This window comes from Eutrigla gurnardus, assembly GCF_963514095.1.
Source record: "Eutrigla gurnardus genome assembly, chromosome: 1".
In the NCBI taxonomy this organism is placed as follows: Eukaryota; Metazoa; Chordata; class Actinopteri; order Perciformes; family Triglidae; genus Eutrigla; species Eutrigla gurnardus.
Genome location: NC_139915.1, coordinates 3338308 through 3357085, shown reverse-complemented (window position 1 = coordinate 3357085; position 18778 = coordinate 3338308). Strand labels below are relative to the sequence as shown.

The window sequence follows — 18778 nt, the reverse complement described above, 5'->3', positions numbered from 1 at the left end:
TTCCACCTGAATACTTTGGACCAGTTTCATAATAAACAGAAAGATCATGATAAAATAAGATGAGATAATCCTTTATTAGTCCCTGAAATGGGGAAATTAGCAACGCTAAAGAGAGGGTGATTTTTATTCAAATTGCATAAAGACTCAACGTGACAGCATTTATATCTTTTTCTGATACTTGATCTTCAAATAATTGATCTTAAAAGCTTCCATAAAACGAACAGAAGCAGGACTGGCATGTCCCAATAAATCCAGATGTTTAAATTCACCAGGCTAAAGATGACGTTCAGTAAGTGCTTCAACGGCCCGAAGCGGACATGGTGAACACAATGCTTGTTTTATTGACACAAATGTCCCCGTCTGTAGACGTTGCAGGAGAATCACTGCTCCACATCAGACTCTCTCTCCATCTCTCTGCTGCGAGTTCAATCCCGTTTCCAGCTGAAGCATTGTGAGGTGTCTTTGTTCTCTCCGCTGATTCAGGGACGGCCCAGATACGTCGAGTCCTCAGCTGGGAGTCTTCAGTGGCAACACGGCGTTGGAGTCGGCCTACAGTTCCAGCCCCAAGGTCCTGATCCGCTTTCACTCTGACTTTTCCACTGGAGGCTTCTTCATTCTCAACTTTCACGGTACAGATACACACATACACACATTTACATGTGGTATAAGTACGCTCATGTGTATGTGCACAGCATATACTGCAGAAGTGGTTTTTACACTGGTCATCTACAACGTAGTGGGTAGTTGTTAAAATAGGTCTCCATAGCATATGTTTGCAAATAGCAGACACGTTGTCTAAAAGGACATGTTGGTCTCAGCATGAGTGCAGGTAGTTCTAGTGTCAGCTCCATAACCAGGCGGCAGCTGGAAGAGAGGAGGGGAAGAGGCCTTATTACGGGAAAGACAGAGGGGAAGAGATAATATGGCATCCCAGGTTTCCTCTTTCACTCCATTCTTACTCTTCATGAGAATAAACGAGGTCATGACTCTGAGTAGGTCCATCTTGTGGTTTTTCAGCCGTGTGTCATGTCATGTATTTTTTCGACTCTTAGGAATCACTTTTATTGTGTAGCTTTTGTTGCAAAGACACAGCTCCAGTAATAAGAGGTGAAGGTCTACACCTTGTTGTTCTGGAGTGTTTTTTTTTTCTAAACTCAAACAATAGTGACGAAGGGGAAACTCTCCACCAACTCTGTCTTTGATTAAAAGTTTTGGGTATGATTTAGTGTGCGTCCTGCCTGCCTCTATCAGTTTGTTAAGGTCAAATCTGTTATTGCTCATGAAAGCAGTGAGTCACTATTTGAAAAGATCATCCACGCTTGAAAACACCTGTTTCTCATTTTTTTCACTTAGCTACTGTAGGAAACCAGATGCCACCCTCAATAGGGAGAGAAATAGAGAAATAGTGGGGCAGCCTCAAGTTGATAATATATTATCATCAAGCTACTAATTTCCATTTCTTGAAGTATGAATTTCCTTCTAATGGGTTTCTGAAGTTCTTCGCTTGAGTATTTAATCCATCTGTAAAACCATAAGGTCACGCAGATAAACTCAGGTCCATGTGTGAGATTCTCTTTTCAAATCATTATTATTAGAATAGTTTTATTCTCTTTTTTTGCATTCTACCCCATCCTGTCTTAAAACATGTACAATCATGCTGCCAAAGACTACAAACTCCATCCATATGCACTATTCAGACTAGATAATAACAGTTATATATGGAAGACATGCACAAGTAAGCCCTAGTTGGTAGTTTGGTGAGCGACCTCTACAGTGACCTTGGTGTCAGCTGGGACGTTCAGAGGCCCGACCTCATGCCAACGTCCCGACAACGGCGTGATACAGGCATGGCTGCCTGTTTATTTGCAATGACAGATATCACAAATCCCACTCGCTGTCCGTTCTCCACACGGATGCTCTTTCCAAACAGGCAATTGCACTGATTTTGATGATGTCAATAAACTCCTTTGCAGCGACAGAATGATGAACAGCCGAGCAACATCTTTGTTTTCTGCCCTCATTTCTTTGGTTCATGCACATTGATTTAACTATCAGAAGATTGTTAAAGACACTCATGGATTTTCTGTCACAACGATCACACTAACTACCCATTCCTCTCCTCCTGTCACAGATATGAAAATATGCCAATGCTGCAGAACGTGATGGTTTTGTTCTTGAATAGAAATCTGAGGTACGTGTGTGTGTTCCTCCATCTCCAGCCTACCGTCTGAAGAAATGTCCTCCTCCCCCGGGTGTGGATAATGCAGACGTGATGTATGAAGACGAAGACTTCCAGATAGGTAATAATCCTCATTATTAATAATACGACCCTTTTGATACAATAATACATTTGTTGACAAGATGTTTGGGGAGTAAAAGTGCTGCCTGTATGCGTTAAAGCTTGGTAATCTTGGACCAGCCTCTTTTCTGCTTATATGTTGAAATGCAACTTATGGTCTCTGAAGCTTTTGAAAAACATTAATTTTTGGGGAAAGTAATTGCTTGTCAAGTTCTCCATTCCTCCCTCAGCTCTGTGTTATGTGATTTGCTCAAACATCTTACTCTTCGGCTTGGTGACCTTTTAGATCAGCAGGAGCTGTAATTTTTGAAAAAGAAAAAGCAGACATTTCATAAAACCCCAGTAAGATCCATTTACTCTGCCAATGATATAGAGAGCCCTGTCGCTGCTGGCAAAGTATACAATCATTTATCTGCAGAAAATTCACATTTTGAAATGTCAGCTTTATATAAATTCAGAAAAGTAAGTTGATTTTTGAATGATTTGATGATTTGGGGTGAATCTTTGACCTTTTAAAGACACATTTAAAGTGCATTAGTCAAATTCCAGAGTCATGAAAGACTCCATTAGCCCTCACGTTGATATAAAAACATGTCATTAGCTATAATATTCCTAACAGTACAAATACAACCTTGCCCAAGAGGGTTGTATTTCTACACCAGAGTGTCTTATAAAGCATTGATTTATAAAGACATCTTTATAAAGATGACGTCATTTGAAGCACACCGCAGCAGCAGCATCATGCAGGTAAGCATCTATTCACAGCCAGAGTGAAGCCATTCTCTGTGACAGAGTCATTTGGGATAATCATACAAAGAAAAACTCCCAAGCCCTTCAAACATTGGAGTGCGTGCATTGTGGCGTTACCTTCACAGGATGGAGTCCTTCAGAGACCACTTTGTTGTCGCTCGGTCTAACAGCTGATTGCACGATCTGTGAACGAGCTCGAATGTCCTCGTTTGTTTTCTTCAACATTTTTTAAAAGTCTCCTACTGTGAGCCTGCTCACCTCACGCCTCCTGGACAAAGCGAGCGTTACATCCACCCGACAGGTGATTGGTGACTGATGTAAGACAGGCTTGGAGTGGGCGGGTTCAAAGGGCATCCAGCCAACCATGTTCCCCTTTAACATGTTGAGCCATAATGGAGCAACAACATTTAAACTATCGACTTACAATATAACACCGTATACTCATATTACATTGAGATAGTTATTGGTTGCTGTGATCGTGCCTGCTGTCTGTAGAGGTTCTGCAGGATCAAAGGGTCACGACTCAACTCTGCAGAAACACATCTTCTTATTTCTTCTATTCTTCTTATTTCCATGCATCAGGTGATATTGTGAAGTATCGCTGTTTACCGGGATACACACTGGTTGGAAAGGCAGAGCTGATGTGTAAACTCAATTCCCACCTGCTTTTCGAAGGCCCGCCCCCAACATGTCAAGGTAAGGCGGCCCTAATCACACACACACACACACACACACACACAAACACACACACACACACCATATACTGCATGAATGTGTGAAAGGATGGTGGTGCTGTATCTGAAGGGTCTGAATCTTAACTTAAGTTGCATTGTTTGAATATTTTCTTCCACTAAATACATTCGTCCTCAGAATGTCAGAATATATATATATATATATATATATATATATGCTGAACGAGTCCTTGATCTGTACTCCACATTGAAGCATTTCTGTGATATAAGTATTTACATTTCCAACAGCGTAGCTCCTGTTTTCTTAAACTGAATTTACTCTGTTTGAACTCTTGTTTTTCATTCAGGAAATGTTTGTTTGTGTCAACATTGCAGATGAAATATTAACTTGAGAATGTAATAGTATGCTCACGTATTAGAAACTGTCAAATCACCTTTTCATTAATAGTAGCCCAGCGATTTACAATTGCATTTCCATAAAGTGGGAGACTCCTCGGAGACAGGTTGGGGGGTCAAAATCAATACAGTATAAGATATCCTGACATTTAATTAAACCCAAAGTCCAAAACATCTGGACCCTGCACTTTTCACAACACAACTTGAGGCGCGGTGGAGATCCGCTTGAATCGTAGTGTTGAAAAATGATCTCACAGTTTTTAAAAACAGATCACCACCCATTTTTCCTTGTGTTCATTTTTTTTTAATTTAACCTTTATTTAACCAGGTTTGTCCCGTTGAGATTAAAAACCTCTTTTTCAAGGGAGACCTGGCGACAACAGCAAATACACATTTACAAACATACAAATGGAGACAAATGGAGACAAAGATTTACATGAAAAGATCAGCAAAGAAGCTTTCTGGGAGCCAGTTATGATTCAGTTAAACCATCGACATCTTATGGAATCTGCTTCCAAGTCTGTAACTCTTGATTTGAAGGCTGTTAATGAGACAAACTCCTTGATGTTCAGAGGATTCTGCAATAAAGTCCAGGCCGAGGGACTGTAAATCATAAAAACTGATGGTTAGCATTAGCACGCAGCATTTCTGACCCTAAAAGATGAAGGTATTTTTATGGTCTTGTTATGTCTGGGGTCAACTTTAACCAATAAATATGTTTAAATGTGAATGGTGGCAAATTACTGATAGTATGAAGGTGGCCTCTTCACATTTTCTGAACTGTTCTATTCTTCACATGTTGGCTCAAAGAAAACACTTTGAAGACCATCAATGCTAATGTCTTTATGCATCGGCCATTAAGTGTCTTGTGTTCCACGGTTATATATATGACCAATATGTCCATACTCCATATAATCCATCATAGGAGATATTTACATTTTGACTCGTCATAGCAGGAAAAGCACAAGTGAATGGACTGCCGTTGTTTTTAACATGATCAAATTACACCAGAGCCTCTGCTGCTATGAAATGCCAACATGTCTGCTGTGAGAAACATCTATTAGGCAGGAAAGTCAATACAGATCTTCTTGTTTGAAGAAAAAAGAACAGCAGAAATACATTCCCATTGGCACTGACTGTGTTTGTTTGTCCAACAGTGAAGGGGTTGTTTGTTGAAGTTGAAAATATGAATACAATCTGAAAACCTATTCCACTTTGCCATTACCCCGTATAGTTCAGAAAGTTGTTGAATATGTTTCTTTAGTCATACAAAAGTTCACTGTGAAATGCATGTGAGTTTCAATTTGAAGCCTAAAGAGATCTCAGCAAAGAAGCACGCTGCATTTTCAGATGGCAGCATAATGATAAAAATAATAATGGCAGCATGAACACAACCATCCTGAGATGCTGGTAGCAGCTCCTGGTATTAATTCTCTTTTTGAGCTGAAGGAACGTTCTCCCTCCACCATCATGTGGGCCCATCCGTGTCCTCTCCATTGTAAACCAGGTGTAAAAGAAGCCTGCACTCTCATGAGAGGACATGCAAGCAAAGTGCTCCTCACACACGAGTTCGGGTTCAGCTGCTTTTGTGTGAAATGCTGTTTCCTCAACAGTCATCACACAGACAGTCTGGGAGCGGCTTCCGGCGCTCGGATTAGCTACTTCCTAATAAATGGGCCGAGATGTGGCTTTTAGAGTCTACACATTCTGTCTTCGCCCCCAACACGACCCCTGTGCAAGCAAGCCGTTTGCATAAAACGTACCTTTCAAAGATGGGCTCCTTTTGTCACGATAATGGAAGAAGAGGGCAGGTAAACAAGGACGGAGGGCTGGAAGGGAAGCAAACCGGGGAGCAGAGTTGCTAGATAGAAATGTACAAAAGAAAAACTTGGAGAAGTTTTCACAGTTTGGATGAATCCGACTGGCTTTGTCTCTTCCCCTTCCAGCCCAGTGCCCAGCCAATGAGGAGCGCTCTTTGTCATCGGGGGTGATACTCAGCCCCGGGTTTCCTAGCAACTACCCCAACAGCCAGACGTGCTCCTGGCTGCTCCACATGCTTGCAGGTACGGTGTGATGAGAGGATGCAGACAGTGTTTAACTGCTGTTTGAGTGTGCAGGGATCGTTACACAACTGTGTGTTGTACAGTGTGAGTACTGTATGTACTCTGTGTACAATGTACGGAAGTGCTGATACTGTAAAACACAGAATGTGTGCCATATGTGCGCATATGTACTGTACTTTATGGATTATGTCTTGTTTCCCAGGTTTCACCATCAATATCTATGTAGAGATGTTCCACAGCGAGAAGCAGTTTGATGAACTGGAAATATTTGATGGTATACCGAGCTTTTCTACTACACTTTCTGCACACACACACACACACACACACACACACTCACACGGGGCTTTAATTCATGTTTGTTTATGAAAAGTAGCACAACAGTTAATAAGATGCACAACACTTAATTCTCATTTGTGGTGTCGGGAATCTTCCCGCAGGAGAAGAAGCGGCTTGTGTGTAAGAGTAAAAACCGTGTGGAGTTCAGCTTCTTCTTATTGATTTATTCATGTTTTATTTACATAGCGTATTATGAACTTTACACAACTTTATAAAACCAATGTCACCTTAATGGGGTTGTGTTTGTTTTTGCCAGGATAAGAACTCAAGAGGGAGAGAGTTTGTCAAACAGCAAATATCACAACAAGCCATGAAAACACAAACTTGATCTCACTAGCTGTTGGAATGTGTGATTTGTATTGAATCCACAAGGAGGGATGAGCATAAACAGTACTACTAATGCGTATTTGGCTCAGCGCTGTCTGTTTGTACTTGTCTCGGTGTAAATGTGATGACATCATTGTGAAGTAGGCAGCTCGTTGTGTCTGAACTAACTTCAGACTCCGTCCATCGCTGGGTTCAAACAGCAGACATCAGCACAGGTGGAGGGTTGTGGTCCATAAACCTGAGATGAAGCCTGACTGTGGGCTACAATCAGAATCACACACAACAAGTCATCGAGAGGCACTTAGTGAATGAATGATCCTGTCAGCTTCATGTTGTCACAGACACAATAACACACACAGCATGTTGTTCATTTCTATCTCCGGTTAGGCAGATATTCATTATTGTGTCAGATTATTGGAATTCCTGAATTTACTGATAAACATGCATGAAAGGAGTAATTCAACACACATAGAACACTAAACACAATTACATATTGTACACGGATGCATGTCTATGGGAATGCAAACATATACACACATTTGAAGTGTCATTCGTTTGTGTCCCGAGGTTCCTCAGGGCAGAGCCCTTTGCTTGTGGCTCTGAGTGGAAACCACTCATCTCAGCTGAACTTCACGTCTAAAACCAACCAGCTCTACCTACGATGGTCCACTGACCACGCAACCAACAAGAGAGGATTCAAGATACGATACTCAGGTACCAACAATGTCTGTCACGCTGTGTAATCTTCCTGTTTGTGCCTTACTCTGTTTATAATCAGCTGATTAAGTTATAGTTTGAAAAATGATCTCCTTATCTGCCCAAAAGTGTCAACATGCACATGAGTGTTTACTTATCAGTCTTTCTCTATTCTAACATTATGTTGCTTTAAAATTCAAATGAATGCATATTACTTGCATGCTGGTGAAGATGAGTATAGCACCATATCAACGACACGGTCAGCTGGTCGTCTCTGGTGTGTCTTTGCTTTCACACTAATGACGTTGTACCAACCCTGCTGTGTGGAAAACTCATCGACTAATGTCGTCTGAATTCATTCATCTTTAATAACATAACAAGCCAACCCCGATGCCTTCCTTATCATGAAAACGAAGCAGGTTGTAGGTACCGGAGCCACGATCATTTAGAAGATAATGGGGAACGTTCCTTTTATTGAATCAGGCTAATTAAGAAGGAGGAAATCCACTTAGTTAATTTGACTGAATGGTAGTCAGAGCCAGAGCTTTACCTCGGCCTATCTGCGGTCCTTGCCAACACTGGTGTTCTGATCACCGGCTCTGTGTCGGTTTCTTTCAGCAGCTCTAGAGTCGTGGGCTTTAACTTGAAGAAGGTTGATCCTGTTTGGACCTGAGAGGAGTCGGTCTCTGGGATCTCTGTACTGAAACACGTGGGATTATTTTAGTCTGTGGGTTATATAAGCACAGTGGCTGGATTATTAGTATTGTCTTTTCCCCATGGTGTTGTATTGCGATTGACAATGAGTCACCTACTATATACAGAGAATCGTAGTTTATAGTTGAGACTTACTCCTGTATACACTTTCCATCTACTAGTAATGCTCTGGTGAGCTTAAAGCAAACATATTGTTTAGTATGTGTATACATATTTTTATAAAGCGATCATGACGTAGACTTTCCAAAGGGTTTGTGAAGGTTCGAGACTTTGTTTCAGGGTTAATGTAAAAGTGAACGTATGAAGGGAGCTCACACGTACGAGTGTGTGTGTCTGTGTGTGTGTGTGTGTGTGTGTGTTACTGTGGCTCTGCGTTGCCTCCGGCTTGTAACAATCACCGCTGCATTCTTCTTATCGTCCTTTACACTTCCCATGCTTGCTTTAGCTGTGAAATGACCTTGGAGCCATTGTTCTTAATGGTATCATGTTAATAAATCCACTGACCTTTCTTAAAGCAGCAATAGCATCATTGCTTGTGCACTCGCTTCATGATGATTCACTCTGAAATCCCACCCTCTCTGTCTATCCCTGTGTTTATTTAGTGCTTCTGTGTGTCTGTGTGTGTGTGTGTGTGTGTGTGTGTGTGTGTGTGTGTGTGTGTGTGTGTGTGTGCGTGTTAAAAATAGAACTAAATGCATTCCGTATGATTATAAAGGTATGCATTGTGTTTTGACACATGTTTAATCTTGTATACAGTATATGTACATATAGCAGGTTATATCAAGGCCGTGGTTATTTGTTAGACTAATGGAACCACATGCAGTGATGATGATTGGACAATGGAGTGGGCTGTAGCAGTCGGATGAAGCTGCCTGACCACAGCAACAGTACAGCGCTATAAAGCACACTGACGTACTGGAAGGTCTTCCAACGTTCTTTACCGCTGCGTTGTCAATTTTCCTGAAGCTGATCGACATGAAACACTCGCTCTCTCGCTGCATGTTTCCAGTAACGCACATCGCACAGGACGTACGCTTTCACATTCACAATAAGAACATTCACAGTGTATTGTTTGACAGTTCTCTTCTCCCGTCCACCATTTCCCACTGGGACTAATAAAGTACCACACGTGTCTCTCTCTTTGTTGTATCACAGTTACATAAAACATGATACGCCCAACCTTTGTTTGTAGAGGCATAGAGAATATTCTTTATGCAGGGCTTTGTATTTAATGATTTCTGCTCACTGCCAGTCCACATACAATTGCAGTTCACTATTAACCAACAGCTGATCTGATACGGACACCCTGAGATAACACATGTTCTTATAGTTTGTGTCCCTTCACCAAACTGATAAACATCCATTTGTAAGGAAATGAGCGCCTGGCCCTTGACCCCTGGCTGAATATTCCTGCGGCCATAGAATGGTCGCGTTAGAGAGAAGTGGAATGATAAGACATAAAATTAGTGGTGCAGATAGAACAGATTGATTTCAGAGTCGATAGAGTGAGTGAAAGAGAAACCATATGACTCATTGGGCAGAGGGAGAAAAAAGACACTTCATGGGGGGAAATAAAGGTCTGTTGATGAGAATGAAAGTCATCCCGCCAAAGTGAAGCCAAGAGAGAGAAGAGCCGGGGCCAGGTGGAGCAACGACGGCATCTGACAGGGAAGGTTTGGATTGTTCTCCGTGCTCCAGTTCTGCTTTTACACTCCATGCTTTCTGTTCCAGGCAGACAAAACATTGAATTACGTTGCAAATATTTGAACTGCAACGAGCTTTCGAGTCATCTGTTTCTGTTAGTGTCTTGTTCAAAGGCGTGCGGATCGTTGTTGATTAACTCACGGACGCTGTTGCCAGCTGTAGTGCCAGAAGGGACATAGATGATCTTTCATGTGTCTTTTATCCCAAAAATGCCTGGTAATGGGAGCATTAGTGCCATACTGTTTCCAGACGCACCTTTTTTTTTTCACTAAAATACCCAGAGGAGCTAACCTTCAATTGTCTCCTAATTATTTTCAGCATAGAAAATGAATTAGACATTAGATAATTGGAAGGGTTTCCTGTGAAGTGAGAAATCCCCTTTTTATTAAATTGTTCTTCCTCCATCTCTCGTTGTCTCTCCAGCTGCCTACTGCAGCGTTAACGATCCTCCGGTTAACGGCGGCGTGGTCAACCGAACCAAACTCCGCCCAGGTAGCAGACTCCAGTTCTATTGTAACCGTGGTTACCGTATGATAGGCTCAAGCAATGCCACCTGCAGGCTCCACCCCAACGGGCTCTTCCAGTGGGATGCACTAACACCTTTTTGTCAAGGTTAGAAATCGTCCCGCATTCTTCCAAAGAGTTGACAAGCATTAAAAAATGTGTGGTTCGGGGAGGATTTCCATTGAACGCTTCTGTCTTTGTGTCGCGGCAGCTGTCTCATGTGGAATCCCTCAGTCGCTGGGCAATGGCAGCTTCCATGCTAACCAGTACACCGTTGGTAGCCAGGTCAGCTACCACTGTAACCATGGTTTCCACCTGGACCCTGATGTTCAAGTGACAGCAGTGTGTTTGGAGGACGGCACCTGGAGTAATGCTGCCTCAGCCCCCAGATGTCTACGTGAGTATTATTTAGCTACATTCAACGCCAGTCAAGAGAAACATCTTAAAGGAATACTTTAATGACCAGTCGTATGTCAATTATTCACCCTGTGTCACCTTGAATTTTTGAAAATGAAACATTTTTTCCTCACATGCCTCCACAGTGAACAGAGAATTCCAAACCCTTCTGCTACTGTCTGTGAGCTGAAGTGTTTTAAATAGTGTGTTCTACTAGAGACTCAGTAATCACCATCTGATTTTACTGCAGGAGTCGTGTGTGTGTTTGTAAACAGATGTTTTGGTATAGTTTTATAGTTTTGTTGTTTTGGGATTCTCGGTTCACTGAGGACGCATGCCAGAAAATGAGTTTTCTTTCAAAAAAATCAAGGTTAACTCAAGGTCCACTTACTACCTATTTCCTGAGCTTTTTAACATGACAGCTGAGGAAGACCATGACAAACAGCTGAAAGCTCTGGGAGAAAGTTAGTTAGTGAATGTTGGATCACTCAGTTGAAAAATTACAACTATTGTTCCCAAGGTCAAAAGTAAAGATCATTCAGAAGGTATACACAAAATAAATAATATATATAATACTAATATATAAATAATACATTCAAGTGGAATCACCTGTATCTAGAGTATAAGATTATAGATTTTTGTATAAATGATTGATTCCAGAGGTTCGTGTGTTATATAGTGTTTGCATGTAAACCATATGGCAGCAAACAGCCGATTATGATTAAGGACACAAATGAATGTTGAAAACCGTTTATTCATTGTCATAAATTTTTTTTGGTACTTTGATTATTTTGTTTTCTAGCGGTCCACTGCCCCAGCACTGACGGCACCTTGTCAGATCACATGACCTCCCGCCTGCTCTCTGGTAGGATGGGAGAGTTTGGTTCCATGGTGATGCTGGAATGCTCAACAGGGTTCTATTTAGGCGTGGGGTATCGAGCTCTTCGCTGCCTTGCCAACGGGACCTGGGAGGGGTCGGATGACCTCGCTACATGCAAGAGTAAGTATACCATGAACACCATCCCGTCCAAAATAAATCTCTACCGCTGCTCTCATAACCTGACCCCATGCCCTCTGAACGAGATGATACAATTCCTGTATGATATGATATTTTGTGTGCTTGTTCTCCTCCGCTGGCTCTCTGGATGATATATAACTATTTATGAGTCCAGGATTTTATTACTAGAGGTTCCTTTTAAACTGGACCTGTGTGTGAAAGGCTTTACATTGTACACTGAAAACTACACATGTCATGGATGGAGAAGAGAATCATATAAACAAGGAGGGATAAATTCCACCACAGGAGCAGGAGCTTTAATGCAGCTGTGACCGCGAGCGTTAAAGGATGCACAACGGTAGCTTCAATAATATCTCCAAATACTGTGCATACATCACCAAGTACCATTTTAGTTTTCACATCCTTTCTGCTGTGATGTCAGACACACTGGAGACGCAGCGCTGCCACACACTCTGATACACACACACACACACACACACACTCCACCACACACTCTGATACACACTCCGCCACACACACACACACACACACGCACACACACTCCACCACACACACACACACACACACTGCGCCACACACTCTCACACTTTTATTGATAGCTGTCAATTTCAAGAGCTTTCATGTCAATCAGATGCAAAGAGACAGCGGACCTCTGAGGAAACAATTACCACAAGTTACAACCCTAATTACCACTAGTGTGTGTGTGTGTGTGTGTGTGTTGGAGCGTGTGTGTGTGTGTGTGTGTGTGTGTGTGTGTGTGTGTGTGTGTGTGTGTTTGTTTATCCCTTACTACTTCTTTTTAAATGACTTACCGGGGTATCTCTTCCGCTGCCCGTTGGGATTTCAAACAGAACAGCCTGAGCCTCCTTAACGTGCGGTGTATCTGAGCAGTAGTGGAAGATTGGGTTTCCAAACACAGTGATACTATGCAATGTTCCTTTGCTGCTTTTCCCGTGAAGGGAAGTTTTGAGTAAGCATTGTGACTTTGAAAACTTTCCAATATGTCTGAGCATTGCATAATACATATATATACACCACACCAATGAAAGAGTGGATTGGGTCCACTTGAAAAGTAAAGAAACAAATTAAATCTTTCTTACGTCAGACAAGTGGTTTTCCAACTTTATTTTTGCTACATTTTCAATGTATTTCTTCATTTTTCATGATCCAGTATTTGACTTGACCTACCTAACACTACAGCAGCTCTGAGGGATTTGGCACTGCAACACAAGGGTCTATTCTTCAAGCTGGCAAGTGGTTTGAAAACTCTGGCCATATGAAGAGGAAAAAAGCTCATAAATCTCCTGACCAACATCTAATTCATTCAAGCATTGCATCAGACTAACGTTAAAGTAAATCTACAAATACATTTACAGCATTTAAGTTCAAGATAAGATTCAGGACTTGGCAACACCACCCCACTTCATATTCACATGCTTTAACAGACAAATATAACGGTTACTCATTATGTAAAATCTGTGTCATTTCTCTTTTATTATGCAGTCATCTCTTGTGGAGAGCTTCCTTCTCCACCCTTTGGGACCAAACTGGGGACACTGACCACATTTGGATCAACTGCAATCTTCATGTGCAACCATGGTTACACGCTGGTGGGGTCACATGTCAGAGAGTGTGGCGCTAACGGGCTGTGGGGTGGCGTGGAGACCAGGTGTCTAGGTAAGGTCCATGTGACGGAGTGTCGTTTGGTCACTTTGGCCTCAACATTCAACCATCTGATAGATATTGAAAGTCATTTCAGGCTAAATGAACTAACAGAGTGAGATCGTCCACACAGACTCTCTCCCTGAACCTAACTGAGTGGTTCGGTTGGCTAAACCTGACTTCATGTGAAGATGGAAGTTTATTTTGAAAAGACGCTATACATGTATTTTATATACCAAAGGCATTTAATGTGATGATAATCTTTCATTGTCTGCTGTAGGTGTGTGTAGAGAAAGCTCAGCTGTGTGTAGGACATCATTTATCATGGGAATGTATGAACATTTACATTTTACAACCAAGCTTTATTAATACATGGCTTCATACAGGTGGAAATTAGACCAGCAATAAGATAAACTCTGCACATGCCTCAGTAACTCAAATGATCTACTGCTGAGGAATTTTATGACTGAATACATTAAGGGCTTGATTTAGATCTTCAGTAAGTGCTGACCAGAGATGATTAATTCTGATTTTGCATACGGTAAACACTCCACTCCAGCGATCCAGCCTCGGAGTTCCATGCCTGAATAAGAAGCCTCGTGCAGGATGGATATTTTATGTGAAGTCCACTATTACTACTGCTACTACAACTACACATTATGAATGATGCTAACAAGGGTAGGCAACATATCAATAGAAGTTGATGAAAGAAGAATTTACATTTGATGAAATCACAATTTATCTATCTTTATTTATGTGGCTAAATAACATTTAGCTGACATGCTGTTTATGCGTGAGGGTGGGATCGGAAACTGCACAAATTATGCACACACACACACATGAACACACACATGTGTGCATCATTTGTGTGCAGCATTTTTACACATTGCTCTGTGTATTCTTCTGTGTGAAAATGATGACACAAATAATCATAACTTGCTTCACAAGAACCTCAAACACCTTTATTGCTTTAAACAGTTTTGGTATCCATGATAAGAACACCTAAACATCCCAGTGGTTTTATAAAATCAGACATCTGGGATAATTATTTTGAGTAGATGTTGTTGGGAAAGTCCTAGAAATATCTGCCCTACATTATCAGCAGTAGACAAAATTTCTGCAATAATCAATGTTATCAATGCCTGGTTTCACAGCATTTATCATAATCCTAGAAAGTGTTTTATGTGTAAAGCATTTGAGAAAATGACAAATAGAAAACATACTGGGCCTCAATCACTGACTTCACGAGGCAGAGAAATATGAAGCCGGGGTCAACCATGAAACCGTTGATTGGTCTTATAATAATTGGAATGGTTTTGAATGTGATTCAATGAATGGCCACGCCCAAGCTCTCAAGATGTGTCCTGCAATTTATGTGCTCAACTTTTAAGAGATCGTGAAAAGATGTGTTGCTTCAAGGGCACCTTGGGGAAGGAATGAAGTCAACGTGTTAATGTGATTTTTTATTTGTGCTGTCTTTAAATATTGATTTGTAGTTGTTCTGATGACGTCTCTCCCTGACATTGAAGAGTTTAAGTATTGAGACGGCTGATAAACGTTGGTTGGCAGTCTTACTGTTGGGACAGCGAGTGACACGAGGTGTTTTGAGGGCGTAACTATGGAAACCAGCACTTTAAACCCATAAAAGAGGCAAAGTGACTTTTACGGTTTCATTTTAAAGCATTAATCTCTTTCCATTTGTCTCCACAGCTGGTCACTGTGACTCCCCAGATCCTATAGTCAACGGGCACATTAGTGGAGATGGCTCTAGTTACCGTGACACAGTGGTGTACCAGTGCATGTTAGGATATCGCTTAATCGGCACATCAGTCAGGATCTGTCAGCAAGACCATCGGTGGTCCGGAACAACGCCCGTTTGCGTCCGTAAGTTCCTCATAATCCCCAAACCTTCATAGTTCATCTGTGTTGTCCGATGATTCATTCATTCAGTTAACGATGAGAAGAAATCACATGTTTGAGGTGTTGAAGTCATTCTTTCAGTGACCATCTCTGCCGCATCGTTGTGTTCCAACAAAAAGTTAAAGACATCACAGAAAGTGGTGAATAAACTGTCTCATCATACTTCTCTCTACGCACTCAGCTATCACGTGTGGTCACCCCGGCAACCCAGGCAACGGGCGGACCAATGGCAGCGAGTTCAACCTCAATGATGTCGTCAACTTCACGTGTAACAGAGGCTACATCCTCGGTGGAAATGCTCGCGCCCAGTGCCGACTCAACGGACAGTGGAGCAGCCCCCTACCCGTCTGCAAAGGTCACCAGTACTCATGTACATCATGCCTGTACTTCAGTTGAATCCGCTCTGAGAGAGTAGAATGCATGAGAGATGTGTTTTTCCCTCCTGGTATGTTAACTAGAAAAAGTCCTTTTCCATTGTGTTGGGAGGCTTTGCTGTTTTTTGTTTTCACTTTCACATCATTTGATTGGGATAACATTGTGTTACTGACGTTGCCACCTCTTCAGACCGCTGGCAAGTAAATGGTTATAAATCCATAAAACCATGCATTTTAGATGGTCAGCATGTATTCAGTATTCGTTGGCCCAATTTGCTTCGAGTTATGCTATGTCAACTGGAACATTTTTGGCCGAATCCGCTGCCAGCAGACTGTAAAATTGAGAACTGAATAATTGTAGCGTAAACACACACTTAACGTTGAGCTGTATTCAGCCACAATCAGTATGGTGTGTCTCTAAATAGACTAACGAATTCACACACACACACACACACAGCTGGGTACATGTCCAGAGACACGTCTTTTCCTCTGCTAACCATGCATGGCCGTTACGCTGCGAGCATCCCCAGACCTCCGCTAGTCTAACAGCTATAATATCTTCCAACATGCACACACAGGCGTCGTGCACAGCCACGAGAGGAGATCGATTCCACGTACTTGTCCGCATGGGTTTCATCGTTGAGGGGATTCATCCTTGCTTGCTTGCTCTCTCCATCTCCCTCACTTTTTCTGTTTTATCCCTCTCTCTTGCTCTCTCTCCCTCCCAGCAGCAGCTGTCAATTATGAGAGTGAAACTTTCTTTGTTCCGATAGGGTGCCAGACACACACACACACACACACACATATCCCCCATGGACCTGAATTTGAGCGAATGTCAGTCTCCCCGGTGACATGTGGAAAATAACTCCTCTCCTCTTGGACTGGCATCCGCCCAGAGAGCAGAGCAGCAGAAAGGACCAGAGGGGAGAACAAAGAACTTCAGAAAACAGAGCGTGGTATGACAAAAGAGTAGTTTAGAGAAGACCAGGAAAGCGTAACAAAGATAATCTGAATTCGTAACACCGATTCAGAGTTTAGTTTCCGAAGAGTTCCCCACTGTTTTCTGTTTGTGTCCAAAATCCCTCCACATGTACTGTTTAGTGCACTGCCAACCGTTTAAGTATGCACTATATGGTGTCCTTAAACAGCAGCATACATCGCATATCCACATTCATGAACAATCCCACAATGCAAGGATGATATGAGACAAGAACAAGCACCATTATCATGAGTCCTAACTGTGTTCTGCCCTCTTCTGCAGTGGTGAACTGTTCTGACCCGGGCCACGTGGAGAATGGCGTGCGCCAGTCTGGCCTACGTTACCCAGAGGTCTTCAGCTACGGTGTGAATGTGGCAATCCACTGTAAGAGAGGCTTCTACCTCCTGGGCTCTGCGCTCCTCACATGCCAGCATGATGGACGATGGGACCGGCCGATCCCCCGCTGCCTAGGTACCGGCCGGTTGAGAATGATTTCAATTGTGAAAACGGGTTTAGGAGACAAATGAGACGCAAGCAGATACAGAACAAGCAATAGATTGACATTCAGAGGCCTTTAATGAAAAAGGTTTGTCCTTTTTGGAATCCCGCAAAAAACAATGTCACCAAACTGTGTCATGCTGAACGCTGATAGTCGTACGCAGGTGGTTTTCTATTGATTGTCTCTGTGTATTTGTCAGGAAAAGCCATTTGAGGAGTGAAATGGCTTGGAGAGCCAGTGGGAGGAAGATGAGGAGCGAATGAGAAACTGAGAGAATAAGAGAGGGTTCTAGGGAGGAAATGGGAGGGAAGTAATCATAAAAGAGATGAGAGGACGAGGAAGGGAAGAAAGAGGCTTAAAGTGTGTGCGGCTCAGAAAAAAAGTGAGCATGTGTCAGTCAGGCATTCTCGTCAGAGACCTCCCACGGCCAATCAAAACAGAGATTACAGGGGAGAGCGACAGAGAGAAGGAGGCTCATCCAGGTGGAGAGAGGAGCACAGGGAGGCGAACCGGACCGCAGTACAGAACAACGTAACGGAGAAGCAAACTAAGGAGCGTGTGCATCAAGCCTCACATTCCAGAAACAAGGTCTTATCGGAGAAATTAGGGGCAGAGAGGTGGCGATGGGGGCAAGGAGAGGAGTAATACAATTTGGGGGTTAGGGGAGATAACGGAGGACCAGTCATTTGGTAGAAATAGAAAATCAAGAGGAGTTTCATATCTGTGTCCTCCAGAAACTTGCTCTGTAAAACGTCAATTTTTTCCTAAATTGGAGGAAAAAAAAGGAGAAGATTCTTTCACTGATGGCCGTGCTCTGCCACTGTGGAACGATTTCTTCTAGTTTTCTACACAGAGGAGAAGGGGAGAGCTTATCTGGATGTTTTCTAAAGTGAATTTAATTAGAGATGAGTTATTGGTTCTCAGGCAGTTCAATTAAACTCAATGAAACAAGCTTTACCTGCATACCTGCCATGAGCAGCACAGTATGGGTTCTGTTTAATGATGTGTGTATGTACAAGTTATATAGTAAAACAGCAAAAGGGATGAAAGCGTGCACCTAATGCTTAAGGCACGTATCATATTACTGCGACGTCCTCGGCTGGATTCCAGCGGGGGAACTTGTCATGGCGACGCAGGAAACCTGCTGTCTAATACTCACGTTGATAACAGATTTATGAAATGAAGTTTTATTTAAATGATCACAAGTTTTTCAAACTCTGATATAAGCAGATAAGAAGAAACTATAAGATTTGTTTTGTTTTCCTCCAAAAACACACTTAATATATTTTTTATCTGCCATCTGTGTATTTTGGACAGTAAATGACAAATTTAATTTTGTCTTTGATGTAGTTCACGGAACCCACTTTTCTATTTGCTGTGTGTGTGTACTTTGACAAACACACGCACACACACACACGCATGCACGCACACATACACACACACACACAT

At 42.2% G+C, this 18778-nt stretch overlaps 1 protein-coding gene across 1 annotated transcript in view; it reads left to right on the top strand.

Moving 5' to 3' along the window:
- The window catches only part of LOC311019224 (CUB and sushi domain-containing protein 1-like), a gene marked incomplete at both ends in the record, with an annotated part of 320797 nt that overhangs the window by 277814 nt on the left and 24205 nt on the right, over positions 1–18778 (top strand). Inside the window, 13 exons of the mRNA XM_084018496.1 lie at positions 484–629; positions 2220–2300; positions 3632–3745; positions 6084–6200; positions 6403–6474; positions 7431–7577; positions 10401–10589; positions 10693–10878; positions 11680–11877; positions 13399–13572; positions 15268–15441; positions 15659–15832; positions 17113–17301. Coding sequence (XP_083874622.1) covers positions 484–629; positions 2220–2300; positions 3632–3745; positions 6084–6200; positions 6403–6474; positions 7431–7577; positions 10401–10589; positions 10693–10878; positions 11680–11877; positions 13399–13572; positions 15268–15441; positions 15659–15832; positions 17113–17301 — 1961 coding nt within the window. The remainder of the gene's footprint in view (positions 1–483; positions 630–2219; positions 2301–3631; positions 3746–6083; positions 6201–6402; positions 6475–7430; positions 7578–10400; positions 10590–10692; positions 10879–11679; positions 11878–13398; positions 13573–15267; positions 15442–15658; positions 15833–17112; positions 17302–18778) is intronic.